The sequence below is a fragment of the Corvus brachyrhynchos genome, unplaced genomic scaffold (assembly GCF_000691975.1).
Source record: "Corvus brachyrhynchos isolate BGI_N302 unplaced genomic scaffold, ASM69197v1 scaffold94, whole genome shotgun sequence".
In the NCBI taxonomy this organism is placed as follows: Eukaryota; Metazoa; Chordata; class Aves; order Passeriformes; family Corvidae; genus Corvus; species Corvus brachyrhynchos.
The window spans coordinates 9,623,770-9,649,425 of record NW_008238330.1 but is presented as its reverse complement, the minus strand read 5'-3'; the positions used below and the strand labels follow the sequence as shown (position 1 = coordinate 9,649,425).

The following is a 25,656-nucleotide window of genomic DNA, read 5'->3' as shown; positions in this document are numbered from 1 at the left end:
CGAGATGCCCCTTTCCTTCAGCAGCCACACCAGCCCCAGGGACGTGCTCATTGTCGTCGTGGATTCCCGGAGGTTGGTGAAGGATTCGGCCAAACTCAGACGCCGAGGAGTGCAGGGAGTAGCCACCGGGGTGCCTTTCAAATTGCTAATGCTGCCACAAGCTGGAGTAGGTGCTGCGTTAAGGCTGAAAGCAAAGGAGGAGTCAAATTATTCTCTCCAGTAGAAAACTGAAATTTACTGCAGGCAAGATTTTTAACCCTGAGCAGAGCCTTTTATCCATTTGGAGAGTGCACAGGTCACTGACAGTTCCCAGCCTCCCACAAATGTGATTACAAGCGCAAAACCATCAGATCTTACAAAACACATCTCCACTTTGCACACTTCACAGCCCAGTCTCACAGGATTAATGCCACTGCCGAGAGCCAGCACCACATTTCTCCTGATAAAACTATTTACAGGTTTTGATCAACACCTTCACTTTTTCTTCCTGATCTACTGGCTGTAACAACTCCCAGTTGCTTCTAAGAGACAAGGAAATGCAGGAGACTGGACCAATGATATAAGCAAGACATTTACTTTTTAGTGTCACTTCTGAGAACACAGAACTGAATGCTCATTCATCAAGGCATGGTGTACTCAGTTATTCCAGAAACAAGGCATGTGGGATATCTATGACACTGCAGATTCATGTCTGTTTGAGAGAATCCCAAGAGCTCCATGCAACCTCAGAAAAAAACACTTTCCAACTTTTTCTAACCATGTGCAAATGATGGTCTTTTTCACATGTACACACACATACCAAAAAAAAAAAAAAAAAAAAAAAAAGAATTCCACAGTAGTATCTCCTAGGCATGGGTTCATCCCCTCTAATGGCACTCAGTCAGTCTTGTGCAATGCAACACTTGATGCTAAGGAAGGATTCAATGATATGAGCTCACCACTGTTCAAAGAAGGAAATCTATTCCCTCACCTTGCCAGGTTAGCAAGTAGAAGACACTCACCAAGAGTCAGAGAGAAAGTAAAGCCAGTTGAAGACAGGGGGAAAACTAAGCAGCTGGGAGGAGAAAGAACAGGGGAGAGAGTGGGATCTTGCCGTTTCAGTAGAGCCACACTCTTGGATTGGCTCAGCCAGAACACGCAACTTTAACTTAAGTTGGGTTCTCCGCACCAAGAAAAGCATCAAAGAGCCACTTTGAGACAATCTCGTTGGATTTCCAGAAGACTCTGGCCAATGACTAAATTGCATCTTTTTTGCCCATATGGACAAAAAGGGCTCTGAGATTGTGTCTTGACTGGAATTTTCCATCTCATTACACCTTACATTAATGAACTCTACTTAGCCAACACTACTGTGCATGTCAGGTTAGACACCCTGGCATGTTTTGTGCTGCAGCTTCTGATGAGCTTAGAACATCATCTAGATCCTTGGTTTACAGAGAGCAGGTGATGTGAGTTCATGTAACACCAGAAACTCTAGTCCCATGGTCTAAAAATCAGCATATCTTTAAGGCACTTCTTAATTACAAAAATATTAGCCTGATGCTATGAAGTCTCAAGTCATGTCTTCTTTACAAGGCTAAATAGGATGTGACCAACATGATCTCTAACAGTGATTTTGAATGGTACCAACCTCCACCATAAACAAGAGAAACTGAGGAAGTTGAATTGCAGATCCAATTCAACAAGAGGAATCCCATATATTCCTCCTAGTATGCTGCAGTGAAACACTTATTTGAGAAAACTGGCAGATATAATTAAAAAGCAGCCTTGCTAAGTGGCTCTGGAATCGGTCTCCTTGCACCCCCGTGTGTGCTGTGGCTGTCAGTGCATGTGGCAGATGTGCTAAGGCACATCCTGATGTCCTCTCCCTTCTGCCTGTGCTGACTTAGCGGCAGGGAAGAAGGATCTCTCCCAGCAGAGCTAAGGAGACCATGCACACTCACTGCAGCAGCACACACACTCTGAGGGCAAGGCTGAGTGGAAAGAAGTTAGTTCACAATTCTTCTCTTAAGCACTGACTAAAGCTGGACCCTCATAGTTCTGATTCCATTGGAACTAAAGAGCAGTGTCAGCCACTGTGGTACACTTCCCTTACACCCAAATACACAATACAGAAGTCTTGAAAAGCGTGAGGGAGAGAAAAGAAAGAGAGTTTACTGCATGAACTGACTTTCGACAAGGTACGACCATATACATTTCAGAAATCCAGACATATGGTGCCAATAACCAGGCTTCCAAGATATCCTAGTCACAAGATGAAAACTACAGCACTCCAATGGTTTATTAACCTCAACAGCTTCACTCCTTCCAGGTACAGATTTCAGTTGCACAGATATGTAGATTAGTATTTCTACTAATTTTTCAGCACAGTTATACACTACAGTGCAATTAAAAAAAAAAGCCATCCCTGCAAGAAAGCAGTTGCAGATGTTGCCTTTTTGTCCATTTGATCACTTTGGCATTGCTTTAACTGGGAAATATTTTTCCCATCAAACTGACCAACACTGCAAGGCAGCCTGGACACAACTGCAGAAACAGACTCAAAGTGGCCTCAGCAACTCAGCCCAGTGATGGTTTCAGAGTTAGATTGAGAAAAGAAACAAATAAATGAGCATTTCATTTAGCTTGATGAAATTTAGTAAGGTTACAGCAACACCTGGGGTAGCACAGATTAAAATGCAACCAGGCAGGTAAATGCCAAACCTCTTGGGGTTATCTGGTGCCACACACACTAGCATTCCTTGTACATGACCCTGCCAACAGAGATGCTGCTGGCAGTGCTGCTCACCCCCGACCACGCTGGGTCACAGTGTCTGCCCTACACCTCCTCTCATCACGAGACATAACGCAGTTTCTCGTCCTCCTCACATGACCTGTGAAGAATCATTTATAGTTGGTAAGGAGGAGCTCTGTAAACATGTCTGCTGAAAACAATATTTTGTTTATTTTGCTCTTTGTTCTCCTGAACGAACAATGAACTTCCATTTAACTAAGACAGCTGAAAATGTACTGAATTTAGCTGTCTTTTCTGACTGATTTGTTTGATTTAGTATCCAAAGACTTTATTACGACCACAACTGACAGCAATTCAATAATAACAAGAAAACTAAAATAGAACTGCAACCATATAAGAGCATCTCTTCAGTAATTGTGCTGAGGGGAAAGACAGAAAAGAGTAAAGAAAAACCAGGCAGGCCACTAATAACTAAGTTCAGAAAGGGATGCAAAAAAGTTACATTTAAACATCATACATTTCCTTTCCACTTGACAGGTTTTCATATTCAATACCCTTACTTTTCATGCCCTTCATAGGCAGTCAGTGCCTATCATGTCTAAACAAGTGTAGACCCCCCTCTGCACGGGGACCTACACAGTGGTACACCCCCACACAGGAGCTGGAAGGGGCAGAGAAAGCACTGTCCTTATACACAGAGAAGAACATTCTGTAAATCCTGATTTGCTAAGGGAGGAAAACTCCCTCTTTAGGTATGAAATTCACACCACACCACACGCCCCCCTCCCCCTGGTTGTTTGATCTTCACCTTCCATAAGGCCACAACACTGCCTACTGTTGGCATGCAGTGTCTATACTGCCAATTGCTATTGCATCAGTTTCAGTCTGGCTGCCAGGAATTCATTTCTAACAATTACACCAAGGTACAAAGTAGACATCTCCCTGTTTCCAGTTATACCTCCTCCTCCATTCCTCAAGTACTTCCTGGATTTCTTTATCTGCACATCTTTTCTTCTTCTGAGAGGAAAGACTTAGACTTTCTCCCTGAAAAAACCTCTCATCTTTTTTGTGAGAGATCACATTCTGTGCATTCACATATGAGGACTATAACTAGTCTAAGATGAAGAGTAGCCAGGTTTAGATACCAGAAGCCAATATAGTTATGCCTGATCCTGCAACATCTAGAGACAACAAAACTTAAGAAATTTTGATTGGCTTTTTAAAACACCACACGTGCCTCTCAAAATCAGGCTGAGGTAACTCAAAATTGGAGGAGTAATTGGTGTGTGTGTTGTAATTCACCAATGCAGCCAATGCCTATGCTTATGCTATTATTTTGCATTTGCTTAGAGGGGAAACTCTGATAGAGCTGAATGCTTTGCCATCATGAGAATCCCTTACCTTGGCGTGACTCGTGTGAGTTCATCGGAGGGGTGCAGAATGCGGCAGGTGGTGAAGGTGAAGGTGGAGTTGGTTTGTGACATGCACTTCCCAGGATGAGGTACTAAATTAAAAAAAAGCAAATTCTTTGCATTTTACACAAGAAAGGGGAAAACCAAACTTCTGTGTGCTGATAAGACAGATGCAATAAGTGATGAGGCACCTTGATGGGATCAATGCAAGAGAAGAGAAATGCCCAAGTACTACAGTGTTAAGCAGACACTTGTTCTCCAAAGGAAACACCTCTAGGACTCCAAGGCCAGTGCTAAAAAGGTCCGCTGAAACTTGCCCATGATCACAAACACTGCAGATTAGGTTTTGTTCAAGCCACATTTAGGCCAGGCAGTGCTTGAAATGCTAGTCCTTATCTAAACCAGCAACTTGCATCAGTGGGAAATTACAAGCAGCATTTTCTAGTACCAGCTCAGGAGCACCGGGATTTTCTAAATGCTTGTGCCTTTCAGCTTTTAGCTTGATCCACAAAAAGGTATCCCCATTACTTCTCAGTAATGGATCCATCAGGCTAATGCTACAGGAGTACAGATTGTTGGGGTGGGAAGGGGAGGGACACACATTAATTACTGTTTCTCGTACTTTCCACATCCACGATATGGAAAGTGGTAGTTTTTTGGATCCACTACTTTACATCTGTGACATTTCTCTTGTGCATGTGATTAGGTTCTTTAAGAATGTATGTCCTCAGCTGCATAGTATAGCAGTTTTTGAATATTTGTAGACAGTGTAGTAAGCAAATTTCCTAACAAATATGGCTGTAAAACTGCCACTGGTGATAGATCAGTGATTTGGGAAAGAAGCAATATAGCTCGGTTTTAAAAATGAAGGACTTAGGACAACTTCTTTCTTCTTGGTAGAAATGATTCTGTGGCTGTATTAACCTGCTATATAATGCAGCTGTGGTCACTGCAAAAAAACTACAGAATTTAAGAGCCATGCATCTGAAAAGCTGGTTGAAAAACACCCAGAGTTAAATATTACATCAAAGATATCATGATTGCATAGGTTCTCTTACTTAGTAACCAAACTTAGCAGTGGTCAAAAGACATGCACAATAAAAACTGTGTGCAGCTCCCTCCCCCCAGTCCTACCCAACCCTCTGAGCCATTCCCTGATTAAGCCACATTTTAATACCACAGTACACAACTATTCAACACACTGCAAAAGACAGACAAACCGACCAGGTAGACCAGACACCACTCTGAACTCCCAGAGCAGCTTAGCAGAAGCAAGGCAAGTCTTAATTGTGGCTGTGTTCCCTTTTTCATATATAAAGTATCACAGCTCCAAAACAGTGTGTGTGGTTAGGTAGCCCTTTAAGAACACATAAAAGCAGTGTGTGAAGGGTAGAGCATGGGCAGTGTGAACAGTGGAAGCAGAAGTGGCTGAGCATACAGTGTGAGGTAACTTCTAGTCAGCGCTGGAATGTACGGCTGTACATTAGAGAAGGATATTTCCAAGGACCCACTGGAGTGTCATGTTAACACACTCAAATGTTAGCACAGCATAACATAACAACAAGCTCTACTTCACCTCCAGAGATGGTAATTAGGATGCTTCAGGAATCCAGTTGCTTTAGAGATTAGTGTGAGCACTACAAAAGCTATTACAAGGGAGCACAGCCTAGCAATCATGATTCTCTCCATTTTGTAGAGAGTTATAAGAAAATCTGGAGAAAGAGCTCAAATAACTGGACATGAAAAAATTGGTTATTTAGAGAAACACAGGACTTTAACATAAATCAATTAGAAACAAAGCAATTATCCCTGGATGATGAATAGAGAACAGAATAAAGCAATGCTGGTTTAAGATTGCAAGCTCAACCCAAAGCACATAGCTGTAATACAATCAGTGCATTTTCCCCATTTGTAATATCCACTGGGCATCCCCTCAGATTGGAGACAGGCACATTGAAGAAACATAGCTGCATTAGCAAAAGCAAGACTCATTGCTACTAATGAGTCAAAGATAGGAGAAGGCTGCTAAAAGTAAAGAAATCACTAACTCTAATCAGAGGAAACAAATTGAAAAGATGAAAATAATCTATCCATTGCCAAGGATGTATTTCACCCTCAAATACCACTAAGAAAGTCCTGTACCAGCTTCATCCTCCATCAGTCAACAATGGTGTGTATCATATTGCTGTAGCATTTTCCATCCTTTGGACACAGTAAAAAGAGTGAGAACCTGTTGCTGTAAATGAACAAAGTTTATCAAATAGAAACAAAATGATTAATTTCTAACTTAGTAATTTTACATATGAATGGCCATCTCCTGAGCTGGTATAAATTCATGAGGAATTAATACATTTTTATAATAAGAAAGACTACCTTCACACTTACATATACCAAAGTATTGTCTTAAATATAAACACCTGCTCCATGTAACTGCCTGAAACCAAATGTTTTACTGATACCCTCTTTTCCAAAGTAGTCATAGTTTAACAACAAGGCTTCATATCTGTATGAAAAAAAATCTGTACATAACTCAATGCTTAACAAAATTTACAGAAACATCATGTAACTTCATCCATCAGGAACCCTCTGCAAACTGTTAGTGCATTTTCCCCCTAAATTAAAATTAAATCTAAACCTAAGATTTCGGCTGGATTGTGTTTCAGCACTCAGGAATTAATTATTCTTCAAGTTAAGTTTTCTCAAACAATTCACAGGCATTATGGAAAAATGCAAACCATCATAGCTGAAAGGGACTCTCTTGTAAGCACAAACACTATCATAAAAACACCTTTTAAAATACTGGGTGGGGGGGAAAGAAAAAAGGCAGGTTCCAGTCAAACTGAGTGCAGAGAGCTCCATCTTCTGGTAAAACAAACACGGCTTTCCTCACACAAAACACAAAGCTGATTTGTATCTCAGAGCTGTCTCAGATCCAGCTTCAAGACTCAGAACGTGTGGGCTATTCTGCTAGGTGTAAACAGCAAAACAGGTATGTTTAGGACATGACCTTTTGCCCAGAGAACTCTCAAAAGGTCATTTAACCCAGATTTTCAACCAGCTTGTGCAGAGGAAGGTACAAAGTTACAGTAGGTAAATGAGTGGCCTGCCCCGTCCACAAGAAGATATCAAGGCAAATTAAGTTTGAGGAAGATTTGTAAGAGGTAGCTACATTAAAACACCATTAACCTTTGTACCATTGGATCAAAATTCAAATTTGCTGTTATGCTGAAATAACAGTGAGGAGGCAGAGAGCTCACGGTGACTAGCAAATCTTTTTTTGTATTTTGTACAAACACCTATTCTGGCATATACAGATTTATTAGGAAATTAACTTTAAAAAAATTGGGAAATCTTCAGAGTATGATTTGATCCAGACTGACACAAAGTTAACATTTTAGTCCAACAGTGAAGCAAGCCACTCTGCTCCATCATTTCTTTGGCATGTTTCAAGAAAAGGAGGGAACCTGGTTCCCTGCTATTTGAGCAGAGAGCACACTGGAATTAGGGCATCTCTTTAGCACAGGCTGTGGAAACAGGGATGGAAGGACAAGCAGATTGAGGCATCCTTAGAGCAACAGATGGTGTTTTAAACCGTTAGAAGTTTACTGCTGAATAGAAAAGTTCTGCCTGCTTTAAAAGAGGATAACAAAGGACCACTAGGAGGCATTTTTTTCCCATGTGTGGTCATCTGGAATACAGGCTATGGACTTCACTTCTGCCAGTTTGTGCCACCAATTCCATTCTTGGGTGAGGTGAAATTACTGGAAACTAGGCCACAAAACCCCATTAGGATCCACAGGACAAGACAGGGGCTTCATGTAGTCTCTAGATTTAGCAGAGTTCATCCCCTCCAGGTGGCTAAAGGTGAGAGCTCTGACACCCAGTGCTACCTGTACTGAAAATGCCTGGCTGACAGAATAGGGAGAATATAGAGTAGGCCGGATCTGATGCCTGGGTGAACCACTACAAAGGAAAGGAGATAGGTGATAAAAACAACAGCTGTAAAATGTGAACACGGTGCTCTCCTAGAAATGTAATATGTGATGTGAATACTCAAAACGTCCAAGAATTCGTATGTCTGCACCAGGAGCATTGCTTTTGTTATGTTTCTTAAACAACGAAATTATTGTCTGAATACCTGATTTTCCAAAATCTTCATTTATTTTGCCTTTGGAAACAGCAAAGAGAGGAAAAACCGAACAAAGGCAGGTATTCTTTGGACAGGGTGTTTCTCTGGCTGAGGTCACTTTCTTGTATGTATATAACCATTGAGCATAGATGTAAAAAGACTTCAAAGTATTTAATGCGGCTTCAACATGAGTTTATGCAGGCTACGATCCCCAAATTAGAATTCAAGCATTTTAACAGCATAGACAGCAACTGCTGACAGACTTCTCTTAAAGAAATAATTACTGTGAAATATTCATGCCATTTGAAAATAAAATATATTTAAATATGCATCAATACCTTAGTTCTAAGAAGAGTTACAAAATTTATTGCTTTTCTGTACAACGGTAACTTTTTAGAAGCATGTATAGAAATCCTGCTAAAACCAAATCAAACATAAGACATTCATTATGTGGTTTTGTGATTTTAGGCATCTATTTGGAAAGTCCTTCTTGTCATGATTAAGGTCTAAGCATGTAGTACAAGAGTGCTGATCCCATAATGCTGTGCACATGTCTATTCAAAGCAATCAATCAGTGGAACTAAAAAACACAAGTACTGAAATACCAGTTTATGCACCCAATACTAGCAGGCAATTAAGTACACACTGCATCAAGTGTAGCCCTTCCAACTTCAAAATCCAAACACTGATAACATTATTAAGTGCTTCGAATGGCTGGTGTTTTGTCTGTTTCTTTAAGGGAAACACGAAAGCAAGTGAATTAAAAAACCCCAACAAACCAAACAAAAAACCAATGCCAACAACCCCTCCCTCCAAAACAGATTCTGTACAGTTTCATAATACACTAGTTTTTTTCACAGAACAAAAAAATATATTGAGGTTACTAAAAATTTGTGCTTCAAAAATTACTTGTCCCAGATGATTTTAAGAACACTATGTCCTGTAACTTCTTTACGATTCCATTTATGCTGAAAGTCTACAAAAGTGATACACAAATCTCAGCCTATTCCTGGGTATTAGGCTAGAACTGCAACTTTGGAATTTATGATCCTCCATAAAGTTAACTCTACCCACACACAGCATGTGGCTCCAACAGACCAACTGCAGACCATAAGGCACATGTGTGCTAACTTCTCCTGATTGGGATAGAATATGCATTTATGGTGAGGAAGCTATTTTATAGATCAATGGGTACTACAGGTTTCAACACAGGGACAAGAAAACTCAAGGAACGTAACTTTTCCTTATTTAGTCAGAATGATTTCTGACTCTACCTATCACAAGAATATCTATCACAATTGTCCTCAATATGTTTTAGCTACAAGACATTTTTGGCACCAGCTGTGTTTGCTCTCCTGAGCCTGGAAGTCAAAACAAGCTCTTGGGCTCATCCTGAGAAGCACTTTGCACACACAAAATGGCAATATGAACAGGGCTTGTAAGTGCTGTGACAGAGAACATATCCAGTGCAAAAAAGGCAAGATACAAACCTCAGAGCATGCAATCAACTGAAGCAGAAACCTGCAGAAACCTGCCCAACAGACTAAGACAACTTACACCTGCTAGGAAGGTCCTTGTAGGCACTGTATTACTAAAAACCTTTTGGTCTGAGGCTAGAAAACCTGTAGCTCTAAACTGGCCCACTTTATGGCCTGCCAACAGGAACCGTAAGAAGATACCTTCCAGCTTTTACAAACCTCTTGAATGAGATTTTTCCACAATGGAGCTATCCTGGATTACAAGCAAAGGCACTATCGCTAGAGACTGTGTGCAAGATATTTCTTTCCTTCCCTTTTTATTTTACTTCTACATTCTCTAGAGTTTATTCTGTATGTTGCCAACTGGAACCTCCCTTGGAATCATGCAAGCAATGATGTTGTAACCTTGTATTCATGATGGGCTCATGATGAGGTGCCACAAGTCCATACACACCCGTACCTGCATTGCACTTCCTACAGAGAAATCTAGAAAAAAATGCGGAGGAGAAGCAATGGCTGCACAATATTTAAATACGAAATAAATTCATAAGCTCAGCATGCACCTCCTTCTCCCAAAAGGTATTCTTCAGTGGGCAGATTGTAGATCCTAAGAAGTACTGCTCCATTATTAAGTGCCTACTCTGACAAAATCCACAGTTATTTCCTCCTTGTATAATGCCTGACAAAGTGCTTCAACAAAAAGCAGACAAAGTGTCTTTACTTCATTTGAGCAACACAACCAATATGGTAGCTCATCGATACTCCTAAATCCTAAGCAACAGGGCAATTTGAAAGAAGGCAAAGGAATGGGAAATTAAAGTTTTCAGTGCACTTGTTCATTCTATACAAAGTTATTAATTTTGACCCACTTATTTCTGTAATGTATTAGAATTACTCAGCAAACAATACCAGGTAAAATAAGATTGCTACAGCAATTTCATTGATTTTATCTACTTTGTCAATTTATAAGGTAGGGAATTCACTTAAAAACCCTGTCTGAGACAGACTTTTCCCAGCAATAACCAGTAAATAACCTTTTAATAAACAGTAACCTATATTCAAATCATAATGGAGACAGAAAATGGAAGGAAGTACTAGACTTTCTTACCAGTTTGTAATTACAGAGCAGGCCTATATTTATTGCTCTACTCCAAAGAAAGAACTCTTCCAAATTATTACCCAGAAATGTTTTACTAATCTGTTCTTTTAAAAAAACCCCAAACAAGGAACTAAACAATATCCTTAGCTATGTTTTCACATGACAATGAGTCTTCTACTTTTTTGACATGTTCCTGTGTTGAATACTCTTCCCATTAGAAAATTCTTCAAAATGTAACCCAAGCATCGTTTTTTTGCACATTTACTGTACCCTGAGTACATGAAGAACTGCTTGTTCCCTTCCTCTCAATAGCAACACATTTTAAAATTAATTGTATCTTTTGTTGAATTTTTTATTCTCCAGATCCTAAAAATGCCAGTCCTTGATTCTCGTATCTCCAGCTTTCCTTGCTGTAGTTACTCAGACTCTTCAAAATTATAAAAATCTGGGTAATATCCAAAACAGTACACAACTGCCTGAAGAGGCATTATTATTTTCATACTGACATACAAAAAATAATATAAACATTATTTCTAGGATCTCATAGAACAAGGACAACTTTTGCCAATGGAAAGGGAAGTTGAAGGGTTTGGATGTTGAAGCACTGTAACAGGCTGCCCAGGGCAGTGGTTGGGTCACTACCCCTGGAGGTATTTAAAAGATCTGTAGATGTGGCACTTAGGGACATGGTTTAGTGGTGGACCTGGCAGTGCTGTGTTAATGCCTGGACTCAATGACCTTAGAGTTCTTTTCCAACCTTAATGATTCTATGGTTCAAAGTTTAACCTTAATACAACTGACTGTAGAAAGTAGCTTATATTCAGCAGCTGAAAGCACTGAACTGCCATTGCAGTAAGAGCTGAAGATACTCTGCATGTCATGATAATAACAGAAATATTATTGTTTAGCCCTGAGACAATCTAATCTTCCAAAGACCAGCCAAATATTAAATTATGATTTATCCCAGAAAAAGGAGAGGGAAGGAAGTGTCTTCATTTAAAGTAGTTACCAAAAAAAAAAAAAAAAAAAAAAAAGTCTGGGAAATAAAAAAGGAGTTATGGCAATTTTCTGATTCTGGACTAAATATAATTCTTTACCAGAGGCAAATCTTAATGAAGACTATACAGCTTATTAAAACAAAACCCCCATATCCCAAGGACAAAAAAGAAACCACACAAATTCAAACCACATCTATAGTCTTGAGAATCTGTGATCTTGTGCAATAATAGACTGCTAGTGTCAGTTCAGAGTATCTAATAACTCATGCAGTACTGTTGTCACTTAAAAATGTTTAAGTCTTAATATGTTATAAATAAGTAGGACAGGATTTAATAGTGTGGTGCAGAAAGAATAAGGGAAATGTTATTAGTCACTGCATAAAAACATCCCCTTAATTTGTCATCTCGGAAGGACTTTAAAAACAGCTAAGTGTATCTGAGGTAAGTGAATTAAACTTTCAGAATTTCTTTGGTGATTTTCAAGGCACTCCATTTGTTTCAGCAAAGGCAAGGTAGATGCACCTTTAGTGCACCAATCATTTAGTCTTCGTTTTTTTCCCAAAGTACAGAAATCTAAAACATGACATCACCTCTTATGAACAGTCAGAATCTGCACTACAGTAATACAAAATATATGTAATCTCTACATTACACACACAACAGCGTGCACTAAATACACACACAAGTTGAATATGTGCCACACAAAGGTTTGTGAATGAACCACTTCCTTTTAGCAGCCTTCTCTTATCAAAATAGAGTAAAATACTGACCACAGATGCTGTTACTGAAAAATGAATTAAGAGATTATCAAATAAACGATTTTTGAGCCAATGTTAGAATGGTTATGTTCTAACCACTGCACGCACTATCGTGCAGATGCTACACACAAAGCAATATTATGGATGCTGTTCTGAAGAGACGTGAGAATGGCCCAGTAATCAAAATCCTGTAAAGATGTCAGTTTTACTGGACTTAATGAGTTTCCCTCACCAGACCCCTCATCATCGTCAGTCGCGGACTCCTGCATCTCCTCTGTGAAAGCCTGAGATTGGCGGGGGTTATTCTTGTTCTCTGAAACAGTCACTTGTGCTTGTGACCTCTCACCTGAGGTCTCTGTGTGCTGAACTGGCGTCGAGGTAGTTAGGCCCTTGTAAGAAATGTCACCTGTCTCATCTTCCTCATAGTCATTAAGGCAGTACACTTCATCCAGGTCCAGGTCTAGGGTCCTGAAGCCCTTAGTGACAACCCCGGGCCTCGGGTCCAGGATCCCACCCAAGTGAGGCTGAGCCAGCTGCTGCCAGTGGTGCAAAGTGGCAGAACCTTGAAAGTGAACAGAAAGACAACCAAAATAAATTAGTAAGCAATCCAAGACCTAAAAGACAAAGTCCCTCTTCATTTATCCAAAAGACCAAAGGTTTGGGAGCTCCAAGCCTTTAGTATTTCTGCATTTAATGTTTCTAGGGAGACATGCTACAGCACAAAAATGCTTCATCTATGCTTCAGCATTTCCACACCAGTGTGAAATAAACTGATCACATCAGCACTTAGGCAAAGCCTGGTGGTGAGAAGCAGCACACTTGTGCACATGCACATTCCCTCCCCATAAATATTCACATCCACTTCAATTCATGGGATTAAGCAGGAATAAAAAGAATTTATATTTTAACTGTTGATCTGAGCACCATCACAGAAAGCTCTAAGAGGAACATATACCACACATTCCCACATTAAGCTCACACTAAGACAAGTGCTGAAAACATGCCAGAATTTACGACCGGTGGCTAACAGGACAGTAGTCACACAGATTGCACAGCAATTTTAGCTCTGTACCATATGTTAGAAATCCCCACCAACTTCAGGCACGTGTAAGCAGATACACAACTCTGAACTACATGTCAAGTCTAAAGACCTGTGTGGACCCTATGCTACAGGAATTCAGCTACTACATAACTAAATGCTACTGTACCTGTAGCTTCATCCTTGGCAGAGAAATGTTTTGAAAAAGGAGGTGCATTTTACAGAGAAAAGCATTCAATATTCAAGGTTTAATAGGAGACAGTCAGAAACAGCAATTGATCAGGCAAAAATTGATGTATACACTGAGATGTGCCCTGTGAAATCAGGGGAGGATTTATCTGATTCCTCAAGTAGCAATTAAACACTGCTTGCAAAGGCCTACATTTTCCTCTGTGCCCACAATCACTTCTGTGTTGAAATACGTGACTTAAAATCACACATATCCTATTACACAAACAAAACAGCTTTATTTTCATTTCTGCCAGCTCAAATCGGAGCAGTTTTTGCAGTCCTGTTCCTGTTGCCTCTCTGCAAAGCAGAATACTCACTCATTCAAGAAGCTGGCACACAAATATCTTACCCATAATCAAAGACCAAGAGTTCAATTCGTTTCACGGTGTGTGTAACAGCCTAAACAACTGTAATAACGTGAGAAGGGACGGCCCTCATATACATTATTTTCAATCTGAGAAAAATCCTACAGAATGAGCAAAATTGTCATTTCACATATTGCATTTGAGGAAGCTTACTGTATATAGGAAGTGAACAGGGAAAAACTTCTTCTAGAATGAGTGGGAACAATGGAAGGCATTTTAATTAAGCCTATCTCACTTTTTAGGATCTGAATTTTTTTAGCTCAGAATAAAGGGATCTGCTAGATTACTTTGGCTAATGACACTATCTATTTTTTTGCTTTTATTTAAAGTAAGTCTAGAGGGATTAAAGAAAATTCACACCCTCAAAGCTCAAGAAGTAGAAACCATTACAACCCCAAAATGAGAGAAGAGACATCCTTAGAACTTGTATTTACTTCTGAATTGTCACAAAGGCCAAGTTTTTTGCTTCTATATAAAAGAAATACCCCAGAATGTGAAGAAGTGACAGATATTGTCAAGCCTTAACCTAGGGGTAGAGGTTTTCTGTCAGACTCTACTCCAAGAATTAAAGAACAAAGAAAATCAAAATTTCTTTCTGCACTACCTGCAAGTATAAAAATTCAATTAACTTCTACATGCTAGCTCCTGAAGATGTAACCTTTTTCACCTTAAAGCACACCAAAACTTATACTTAAAATAAACTGTGTGGAATACAAGCACTTAATTGTTAAAATATATCTCATATCTTCCCATAGGAAAGGTATTTACCAAAATATCTGCATTTTGAGCTTTAACATTTCTATTAAAACTACAGAAATCAAAATAGCCTAAGCTCCATCACAAACAGGAAGATATCTGGGTCTAATCTTGATCTCATAAAATGTGTGTAAGCAAGCTTTAATTTCCCATACAGAAAATGAACACAAATGTACAAGGGAATCCAACAACAGTAAATCCCCAATAAAAAGAAAAAAGAAAGCTGCAGAAGTCAAAAGAAGAGGGAAATACAACACTTTTTTTCGCCTACATTCAGTCCCAGGTGCCTCCCAGATGGTTTTGTAAAGTATTTTATCAGAAAAAGTTGGCATGAGGGAATTACTGTGTGACAGTGGGACTGCCACTGAAGGAAGAAGGAATATAAGAACAAAATAAGTATATGAATGGAATAATTTTTTTCCCTATATTCCTGATATCTCTGCATGATTGCACATAAGGTTTGGGGACCAGAGAAAGCTTAGGAATTCACAGTGTATTGCTCCCACAATGGCAACAAAAGTGGGTGAAGACATAATCAGTCCAAGTTTTTAGTTTTCCTTCAGGACACAGGTAATGCCATTTCATGCTTATGGCACAACAAGTTACAAGTGCATAGTTTAAAAAAAAAAGAAACAAGAAAAATCTCACTAGACTATAACTAAAGCAAATCACATCAAGGATTGCTTCTGTTTGACTAAAAGAAAGCATGTTTTTTTTTTTAAAGGTGCTAAAGAAGATTAATTTCTTAGTGCTTCTGTCACTTTTTTTTTCTGGGGGATTTAAAAGATTGCTTTAAAGGAGAAGAAGTCATTAACCTATATTAAATTTATTACAGAACTAATTTTTATTTCTTCTGTTTTCTGGCATGAGCACCCAACACAGTAATAAAACCAAAGGCACAACTACTTATAACAGTCTGCAGGTACAGCAGACTATTTTGCCCCAGTAGTCTGAAGGCAGCCGTGAAGTTGAAAAAAAAAAAAAATTAAGTCTCATGAAAAATATTCAGAAAAGAAACTAAGCTGAAGGGAAAAACAAAATCACAAAGATACTTAATTAATAAAAGTTAACCAACATAAAACTTATGAAACAGGCAGACACAAACATGCTACAAATAACATCTAAAACCAAACATGAGAAGTACTTTAAAAGGAGCAATAATTTCAAGACAGAAATGACCCAGTGAAAACACTGAACAAAACCAGGGGGAAAAAAAAAACCCAGACAGATAGAAAGATGATAAAGACTTTAAGAGTTTATTGGAAGACAAAAGCAGATATAATGGGATGGTGACAGAAATTTATTACAGTGGTAGCAACCAGAAACTGAAACAAAGTGGGATCATCCTTTCTTTCCCTCACGTGGTACAAGAAGTTTTATGACCTTTAAAAGCAGCCATGAAAACAAATTATTAAAATCTGCTTGACAGTATGAGTTGGTGTGCTATGGCTATAGTTTCATTTGAACAGGTAGGTACAGTACATCACTTTCTTCAGGACATAAGAATGCTTACTTTTGCTTCCGAGTATGTGTCATGCTATATGCTCCTTATAGATGAAATAAATTTGTTCTAAAAAGATGAAAAAAAGGAAGTTCTGCAACTAAAACACACACAATGCAATGCAATACAAGAGCTCTGTTAAAGGAAAAGAGAGAGAGAAGCCAAGGCTAAATGACATTAGCTAGTGTATCGGTGAAGTACTACAGAAAACTTCATTTGGTTTAAAACCTGGAGGAATTGACTCAACTAACTTCCAGCCACAACCTGAAAGAACTGAAGAAAGCCAGGCAGACTATACTACATATGCTTGGACAGCTTTGTTTAAACAGCCTATTGAAAAGAACTTAGAAACAGAGCTCTAGCCCTGACTACCATCTATCTCTATCTTGCCTTTTCCTGAGACAATGAATGAAGAATATTTGACTTTAAAAAACCCCACCTCTTTAATACATGAAATGCAAAGCCATAGTGACTCATGTATGACCACTCAAACAGCCCAATAAAGTCCATAAAATTTTTAATCACTAAAACAGTCTTATTACATCAACTGGACTAATTGAAAGCAGGTAAAGGCCTTTCCAGATACTCATTTACAGAACTCTTGTTTCAATTTCATAGATTTATCCACTTTCCTTTTCCAATTATGAAATGGTAACACTTAAGTCAGATGTAAAGCTGCACTGCTGATGTGCACATGTGGCCTGTAATATTTATTTTACTGCCTTGGCTGGGATTGTTTCCTAACACCTTTAACGCTTGTGAAAAATATAGTAGCTAGAAGATCTCAAACCAACAGCGTGGATTACTGTCTCTAAAGTAAAAAGAATATGTATTACAAAGATTTCCTGCTTTCTGGTGATGGATAAGAGACCACAAAGAGTCACTAATAACAACAGATAAAGGCCGAGGCCCTTTGTTATCACCTTCTAGTGGTTTCACAATCTGAAGCTTTTCTGGCAGGTAGGAGCGACTGCTGATAGACATTCCTGAATATCCAGTGAATTCTGAAAATCTGGAGTGAGTTCCCAGTGACATGATGCTCTCCGTGGGGGTAACGGAACCACTGTGGAGTTCTCCCTTTTCTGCCAGTTCCCGCAACTTCCTTTCCTGCTCTTCCTCAAAGAACTTGCGCTCCGAGAGGTAATTCTCCCGCCGGAGGGAGAGCCTGCGAAGGGCAGTCTCTAGGTCACTGGAGCCTGGAGTCCCTGGAGTTCCAGGCTTCTTCATCCTGTCTTCATTTCTAAAACATAAAGGGGGACATAGACAAATAAAAAAAAAGGGGGGAGGGGAAAAAACCACATTCTTAAAAATGCTTAAAACTTCCACATGACAGTTTTGAGACGTAAGTACCTTTAAATTACTATGTCTGGGAACAACTCGCTAGTCATCGGGACAGCTCAAAGGCAAACACCAGTCTATTTCATAGTAAAAGAGTTTTGAATCCTAGTTCCTGCGTAAAAACTCCTGGCTGGAAACGTGTGCTTTACTTAAGAGCTTCCTCTGACAAAGAGGTGGGAGATGTCTACTTGTTACACAGACTCAAGTAAGCAGGCCCCACGTTAAAGGGCCAATGCTGCAAGAATACCACAGTGAGTCACAAGAGTAAACACAACAAACATACATTGTTTTAAAGTATTAAGCTGCTTTTACTGAAAAGTATATACAGCACAGAGTGGAGCTGTACTGGGGGAAGAGAAAGAAGCTAGAAAAGTAAAGTTCTGATTGCTTTCATTCATAAGTTTTCATATTAGGTAACCTACAGATGCACACTTTATTTAGTTTTAGGATCAAAAAAGTTAACTGTAGCTGCATCTGGGATCAGAACTTCCTGGAATTTATGCAAAATGGTGAAAATACAATTCTTTTTAAGTGTTGACCCACAAAAACAAAGAGTGGTTTTACATCATCTGGTGATGTTGCATCTTAGAACAGGTCTGAGTCGCAGACACTGATTCACAGAACTTTCTAAAAGCTTTCCTTTCTAAATAAACTTGAGTGCTCAAAAACTGTAAGCACAAAATAAATTTTGAAGGCGTATGCCACTGTGGCAACTGCACTACCTAAGACAAGAGGAGGAAAATAGAAACACTTTGCCTTTATGTCAGAAACAAAGCGAACACAAATTCCAGTGCTACAGTACTGACCCATTGTCCGAGGACTCTGTCTCTAAGATGATGCTATTGGTCTTGTTGTCTATCACAATGTTAGAGATGTCTCCCCCATAGAAACTGGAACGTGGAGTGCTGACACAACTAGAAATGACTGAGTTCATAGCAGAGGACTGGTTGGAGCCTGGGATATTCATTGGCGACGGAGTCATGGATCTCTGCTTGACAACTTGATTGACATTTCTCACCGTCTCAAAGACTCGCTTCTGATGACTGTAAAACACATATGCAGTTAATAATCACACAATAACTTCTTACCCTGAGAAAGAACAGAGAAACAGGTAACAGCTTAGTAACAGCTCTTCCTATTCACAGCTCAACCAAACACCTTGGTTTTATGTATAGTTCTGCAAAGCAGTATGCATAGGGTCCCATACTAGTTCAGTCTGGATATTACATTCAATCCATCACCATAATTCTTCCATCACCCTAGAATAATTCTGGCACAACATTTGACAATTATGTGCAAGGACCCTTTCAAATATTAAAAAAAAAAAAAAAAGTGAAAGAGCATTTCAGTACATCAGTTAAAAGTGCCATAAAGCCATTATGTAAAAATGAGTTGTTAAAAAACAGAATTGAGCTCCCTTCAACTCTTAACTATAAACTGGCTAATCCATTTTAAAAGAGAGTTTGAATTTTCTCTCCTGAGTATCTCCATGCAAGCAAGTCTTGTGTCTTTTATCTTTGAAACCAATTTCCAACCCCCTTAAATAGTACTAAAAAAAAAAAAAAAAAAAAAGGAAAAAAATCCCAGAAATATAATGGACCAAGACTTGAGAGAGAGCATGTCAAGGCTGGAAACCTAATTTTTGACCTACTTCTCAAGTTCACTCTTTATCAACATTGACCTTATACCATAACAAATACTGTCCACCTGCTTCAAGATTGACATCAGATGACACTTCAGCAGAAATTTCTTGACAAAATAAAATTACCCTACATCATGCTACAAAAGTGCCACCGCTGCTTTGTTTTACAGTTCAACATGGGCTGAACACAAGAACAGCACATTCCTTCTGTCTGAAAGGTAACACTGCCAAGCTGTAACAGTGACAGCATGACTTAGGCTATTTAATGTCATTCAAATTTCTTTCCTTCTGTCATGGGTGATCAACAGTTGCACCCTTTGTTTGTAGGCTCCGAGTCTATACATGTATGTCTTTAAGAGGCTGAATCTAAGAAAATTTATCAATAAAAAGTCCCATGGAGCTTGCAGTTACCACTGCACAAATAAATAAAACCAAGAAAAGTCATGGAACTAAAAAAAAATTATCCTCTGCTGGTACAGACAAAGTAAATGAGACATTCTAAAGAAATTAAACTAGCTTTAAGTTAGACTACACTGGAAGGATGAAAGGATCCTACAGGGTTTAAGCATGCTCACAACTTTCTGACCTTACATTTTTCTAATCAACATTTCACTCTGTCAAAGCCTCATTTACAGTTCTTGACTCAGGCACAGAAAAGGTCAGTGTATGCGTCAGGCATTTTGTAAAAGCAATTAGAAGGTTTCTGGGAACTGCCTACTGTACCCTTCCTGACTGTCCTGTTTTGTAAACTCTGTTTCTGTAACAGACCCTGTAAACTGGATTAACTTATTTCAAATTAAACAATCCATGCTTTGTACAAATCTGTGAGATAAACCTATTGAAGTACACGTGGAACTGGCATCAGCGAGGCCATTTCTGCCAAGCTGTATCTATCTATAGCTTTGGGGCTGTCGCAAGCACTTAACTTGTTTCAAACTACTCTCTTGTTTAATTCAACAGAACTTCAGCTCAGGCATAATGGGCATCACACTGAGTACCCAACCATTCCAAATCCCTTTCTGCCCTGATGTTCTTCCTGTAAAAATTGGATTAGATCAATAGTTACGTGGTAACTTATGTTATAAAACTCACCAAGAGAAAACCCACTAACTTGAACTCCTCCCCTAACTGGTAACTGAAGAAACATAGCATGGTAAAACGCAAAAAACCAAACCTTTTCTCGTTCTCAGCATCCAGGAAAAAAGTTTTTAAGACAAGGCAAAGCCTATGTATAGGTGTTTTCTTTTCGCAGTTTTAGCAGAAAATAGAAACACCCCAATAACTAGACAGTTTATCTTCCTTTCTCTCTATCATTCACACTCTGAAAGAAATATTCCTTTTTAAATCTCTAGCTCAGCTATTTCCTGTTTTTTCTTTTCTCATCAAATAATTAACTTCAGATATAACCAATCAATTAGGAACCAATTCTTTTCAGTCGTACGCCAAGTCAGGAGAGTCAGGTTCATCTAAATGCAGCTCTTTCCTCATTGACCCTTCTATCTCTGCTGCCAAAGAATCCTATTAAAAATAAGCAAAAAAGAGAAACAAATAGCATAGTATTAACAGGTTGGCATGACAGAAAATAGTAAATTACTTATACAAAATAATAAGTAATAAAGAGTACACCTAGAAGAAAAAGGAAGGTTTAAAAATGAAAAACTAGCGGAAAACTAATGTAGAATTTAAAGCACTGACAAAATATGGCTTAGTTTCACTTTTCCATAGTATGTACCATCGGATGTTACATAATATCTGCCAAAGAACCATAAGAGAATATTGTAGGCAACAACACGATCCACCTTCCCAGACTGAATTCTACACTCAGCAACACTCGCCTTTCATGTATGAAGCTTTGCTCTCTATGTTTTCATTTAAAATAAACATAAAACTCACAGCATTATCCACCCATCCACAAAAATGACATGATTCTTGGCATAAAGCACTATATACTTCCCCCATAAGTTTAGAGGTAACAGGCCATCAATTTTCCGTGGCTGGTCACTAAGTTTTACTGCTGGGTGCAGGGTCTAAGTATCAAACAATAACAAACCTGAATGATATTTTGTCCCATGATTCAACATTTGAAAATTTTCACACAAAACACATAAACCTATCTCAGCACAAGCATACTTTTTACAGCTTTCAACTGTATTTGTGCAAGCACAACTTGTATTATTAAACATCTGCACTTTAAATTGGCCTGTGTTCAGTCTCAGAAGGGAACACAAAAAAGCAAGCTAAGCTTTTGCTGGCAATTTACTTCTTGTGAGCACAAATAAAATGCGTTCTTCCCCAGCAGTGAGACAAGACAAGGCAGGTCAGATTTTGCTGCTTGATTACATTGATGTATTGCAAAAGAAACCACTGACACCATTGCCTTCAGGAGTAATCTAACTACTCTAGAGATACACATGCAAGCAGAGCAAGTCACTGGACACATTCTTATCCATTCTTTTTTTCTCATTTCATTGAGGGTACTGCATATTTCCTGGGCTTTAAATGTCATAATCACATGAAATCAGCTAAACAAAGTTGGTAACACCAGTGAAACCAGTGTAATTTGTTGCCATAATACAGATTAGCAACTAACATTCTTTTAATGAACCACTGAATTTTCAGTCACCATAGAACAAGAAGGTCTGTTTAACCCTGTTCAAGTACTCAAGAACTAGAATGTACATATTGTAAGTGACTAGAATGATGCCATGCCTGGAAAACATTGTTATGTTATTAGGAAGTTATATCTCCAAGGATATTGAAGAAAAGCAGGAAGCTCCTAATGAAGATCAGCCACTGCAGTACAGGAGATGCTTAACCAAGATGTACAGAACTGTGTAACAACCTGTTAATACTACCCAGGATTCACAGCATAAGCACAGCCAGCTGCAGGTTGGACATAATGCTGCAGCAGAGCTGCACAGCACCACTGTTGCAGAACCAGGTATGCAAAACTGAACACTCAGGTGTCCAGTAACACTGCACAAATACACATTTCATCCGTGCTTATGCCAGAGCGGGCATCCTATCCCTGAAGCTGTAAGTCAGATGCAAACACGCTTCCTTTGCGTGGTTTATGCAGGTTTTTCCCTTAAATCTGCTTACCATAGGGAAGAGACCAAGGGAGTGGTACCGACGTGATATAGCATTTGGCATTGTCTTGTTCCTAAGGTTTTTCAGCTCTTCTTGAGCCTCATGAAGCATTTCCATGCACTCTGCATACTTGTCTTCCAGCTCTCGCAACTGTAACATCGAGAAAACAGTCCAAGACCTTATGGCTGCACTATTACCATAAAAATCCTGCTAATTCTTTTAATACTGGTAAGCAGATCTCCAACAATTGAGTATCACTGGAGAATCATTAATAACATAGATTAGTAATGGGAAGGCAGGCAGGGTAAGACACAAAATGCAGAAGGAACTGTTTGCTCCATTTCCTTCCCTACATATCTACATGAAGCCACCGTCAAGCAGAAGATACAGAGCTAAAAAAGCATCATTAGTCTGATCAGGTTTAGTGCCTAATCACTTCCATGATGACCACAGGGGCAAACACTGTGGGCTGAGGACAAGCCATTCCACTATGGTCCAAAGGACTTAGGAATTTTAAAGCCAGGACTTTCATGCATACATATGTATACACACATAGCTTTCAACAGTCTAAAACCATGACTTATTTTTAGTTTTCCCAGGAAACACATCTTATGTAATCACTCTGTCTACAGATGTCTGTGTACCCTCACAGCTTTTGGGTTCATCAGCCACTTCAACTCAGTTTGGCAAAGGGGCAGCAGTCTGAAACACCACATTCCTACAAGTTTCATAAAAATCAGCTATTTGGTTCAGAAAAAAAGATCCTGTTCATTTTCTTTCATAAGAAAGTACTAGAGAAGCATGAGCCCAATCTTTGTTGAGCACCACAGGTACAAAAGGTCCACCCACAGGAAAAGCTTCTTTGGCCATTCTCATTTTCATCATCAAGTAGTGCAAGTGCAAGACACGTCCTAAAGGGATCAAGCTCTATTCATTCTATCTTGTCCATTTTTTTCATGTGAATGTAGCACCTGTAAGACAACCAGAAATACTGGACTGCCTTATGTTTATTCACTGAACAAACAGAGCACAAATGAGCTCTTCCATGTTATCTCACTAGTCAAAATAGGCTGAAATTACCAGCCTAGAGAAGTCAACCTCTAAAGGGGTTCCTATACAGCCAATAACCCTCTGTGTTTCAAAATGTGTGTCATTTGAAGGAGCAGAGAACAGAAAAGGAAAGGTTTTGAACTCTACTAGGAACACAAATGTTCCTTCATTCCATATAAATAGGCAAAACTATTTAAGACTTCTGATCCAGCTCAGATCAGAGAGGCAAAGTGAACAGTCACTGACTTGCTACTGAGTTACTGTATTACAAAGTAATGTACTCACCTCTGCTGTGAGCTGTCTCTGGGCATCTTTAGCTGCTCCCAGATGCTGGACAAGTTCCTCATTTTCAACTGCACACTAAAATATGCCAAAAAATGTTAGAAATACTGCAGTGTTTTGTCCTGTGATATTTTATCCTATACTACAGGTAAGAAGGAACATTCCAACTCTTCTCACCTCTCCTCTGCAGAAATGTTAATCTACACATTACTTTAAAAACATCTAAAATGCTTACACAAAAACACACAGCATCAGAATGCACCTTCCCAAATGAACCCCCAAACAAGTGTGTGCCCACTTGCACTGACATTCTTGTCTCATTGACATCACTCAGAGCAGAATTTTAAATCTAATATTTAAAATAATTTTAACTATTGCATTTGATAAACCATATATGCATCTTTTAATAAATTGATGCTTTCTAGTCAAGTATACTACATATTAAACACCAAACAAGGTCACCCACATAAGGAGAGTGGAATATTTCCTTTAGGCTCTAGTACAGAGAGGATTTTATCTTGTCCTTCAGTTACAATAGTAGCAACCAACAACAGTAGTCTCTCAACTGGATTGCTTACAGCTTTTGCCTTTTTCTGCAGATCGACTATCTGAGAGAGAAGATGAGTGATTTCTTCTTGCTGCCGGGCAGCATCCTCAGTTTTCTTTGCTAACTCTTCGGAGATATTGGCAATCTGGATGTTTGCATCCCCTTTAAGATAAGTGATTACAATTAACATCACAAACCCAAAATCAGAAAAGTAAGCATAAATATGTTCTCTTGGAACATCACTTGCTTCAGCAGAATCTTACCCCAATACACAGTATGGTATTTTTGAAAAACACAGTAGGACACAAAACCAGAAAGGCACCAAGTGCTCATGCTGCAAAGGAGACTGAACATTTTCAAAGCAAAACTATTTTTAAATGAGAAAGATTTAGCTTTCAGCCAGCATTTTCTGCAGTGAAATTTCAGCCAGGAATTTTCTCCTCATAACAATTTATAAAAGGAAAATAAGTACCAGAGAAAAACATGACTGACTGATCTGTTCTGGTTTTTTTTTACTGAACTATCTCAAATAAATGTAAAGAAGTAGGGACATACTTAGCTCTTTTACACAGTCATTGACAAGTTGTTGTTCCTTTTCTTCATAAGTAATTGTTTCAGTCTTCAGCTGACAGGCCTGTTCAAGAAATCCACATCAAATATGCTACATTAGCACATTTGTTCTTTGCCAGTCTGTTGCTGCACTTCCATCTGCTTCAGAAAGACAAGCTATTCTAGTCACTCCTTCAGGAAGACAGTGAGAAACCACAGTTTTTGCCTGCCCTCCCACATGTTCTGGAAAAAGAGGCCAGGTGAACATTCAGCAGAGACATTACTGTATGGAGAAACTTGCATCATTGTCACCATACCCCCACTAGATGTCACTTGTGTATTTTGCACTAAAAGTAAAAAGAAAAAGGCTTGGACATACAAAAGGTTAGCATGCAAAGCCTGATCTGTCACCTGAACAAAGCTAGGTATCATCAAAAACTAAATAAATGCTTGGTTTAAATAACTGAATTAAACATTCAAGTATTTAAAAAACATGCTATTCGATACTATTTGAAAAGTTCTGGTACTGTAACCATACATCCCACAAAAAACCTTAGTGCTACCTCCTTCCCTGCTTTGTCTTTTCCACTCTGACTCTGGCAGTGCCAAGAGCAGCATGGCTGCAGCCAGCTGGTTCTGTCTGGCACCACCTCAGTGG

The 25,656-nt window shown here is 39.0% G+C and overlaps 1 protein-coding gene across 6 annotated transcripts in view; it reads right to left on the bottom strand.

Annotated features, from left to right (window-relative positions):
• Positions 1–45: 45 nt before the first annotated feature.
• Positions 46–25,656, bottom strand: part of TRAK1 (trafficking kinesin protein 1) — a 101,027-nt gene continuing 75,416 nt past the window's right edge. For 3 of the 6 annotated variants that reach the window (XM_017734496.1, XM_008633882.2, XM_017734499.1), the window contains 8 exons: positions 25,005–25,083; positions 24,481–24,611; positions 23,906–23,980; positions 22,583–22,720; positions 20,922–20,998; positions 18,645–18,881; positions 17,424–17,740; positions 8,305–13,170 (listed from right to left, as the gene is read on the bottom strand). In XM_017734496.1, the coding sequence (XP_017589985.1) occupies positions 12,716–13,170; positions 17,424–17,740; positions 18,645–18,881; positions 20,922–20,998; positions 22,583–22,720; positions 23,906–23,980; positions 24,481–24,611; positions 25,005–25,083 (1,509 nt within the window). In that variant the 3' untranslated portion in view covers positions 8,305–12,715. Of the gene's footprint in view, positions 185–4,135; positions 4,239–6,288; positions 6,383–8,304; positions 13,171–16,234; positions 17,741–18,644; positions 18,882–20,921; positions 20,999–22,582; positions 22,721–23,905; positions 23,981–24,480; positions 24,612–25,004; positions 25,084–25,656 lie in introns of those variants that run through there. The other 3 variants (XM_017734497.1, XM_017734498.1, XM_017734500.1) reach the window with 3 other exon arrangements.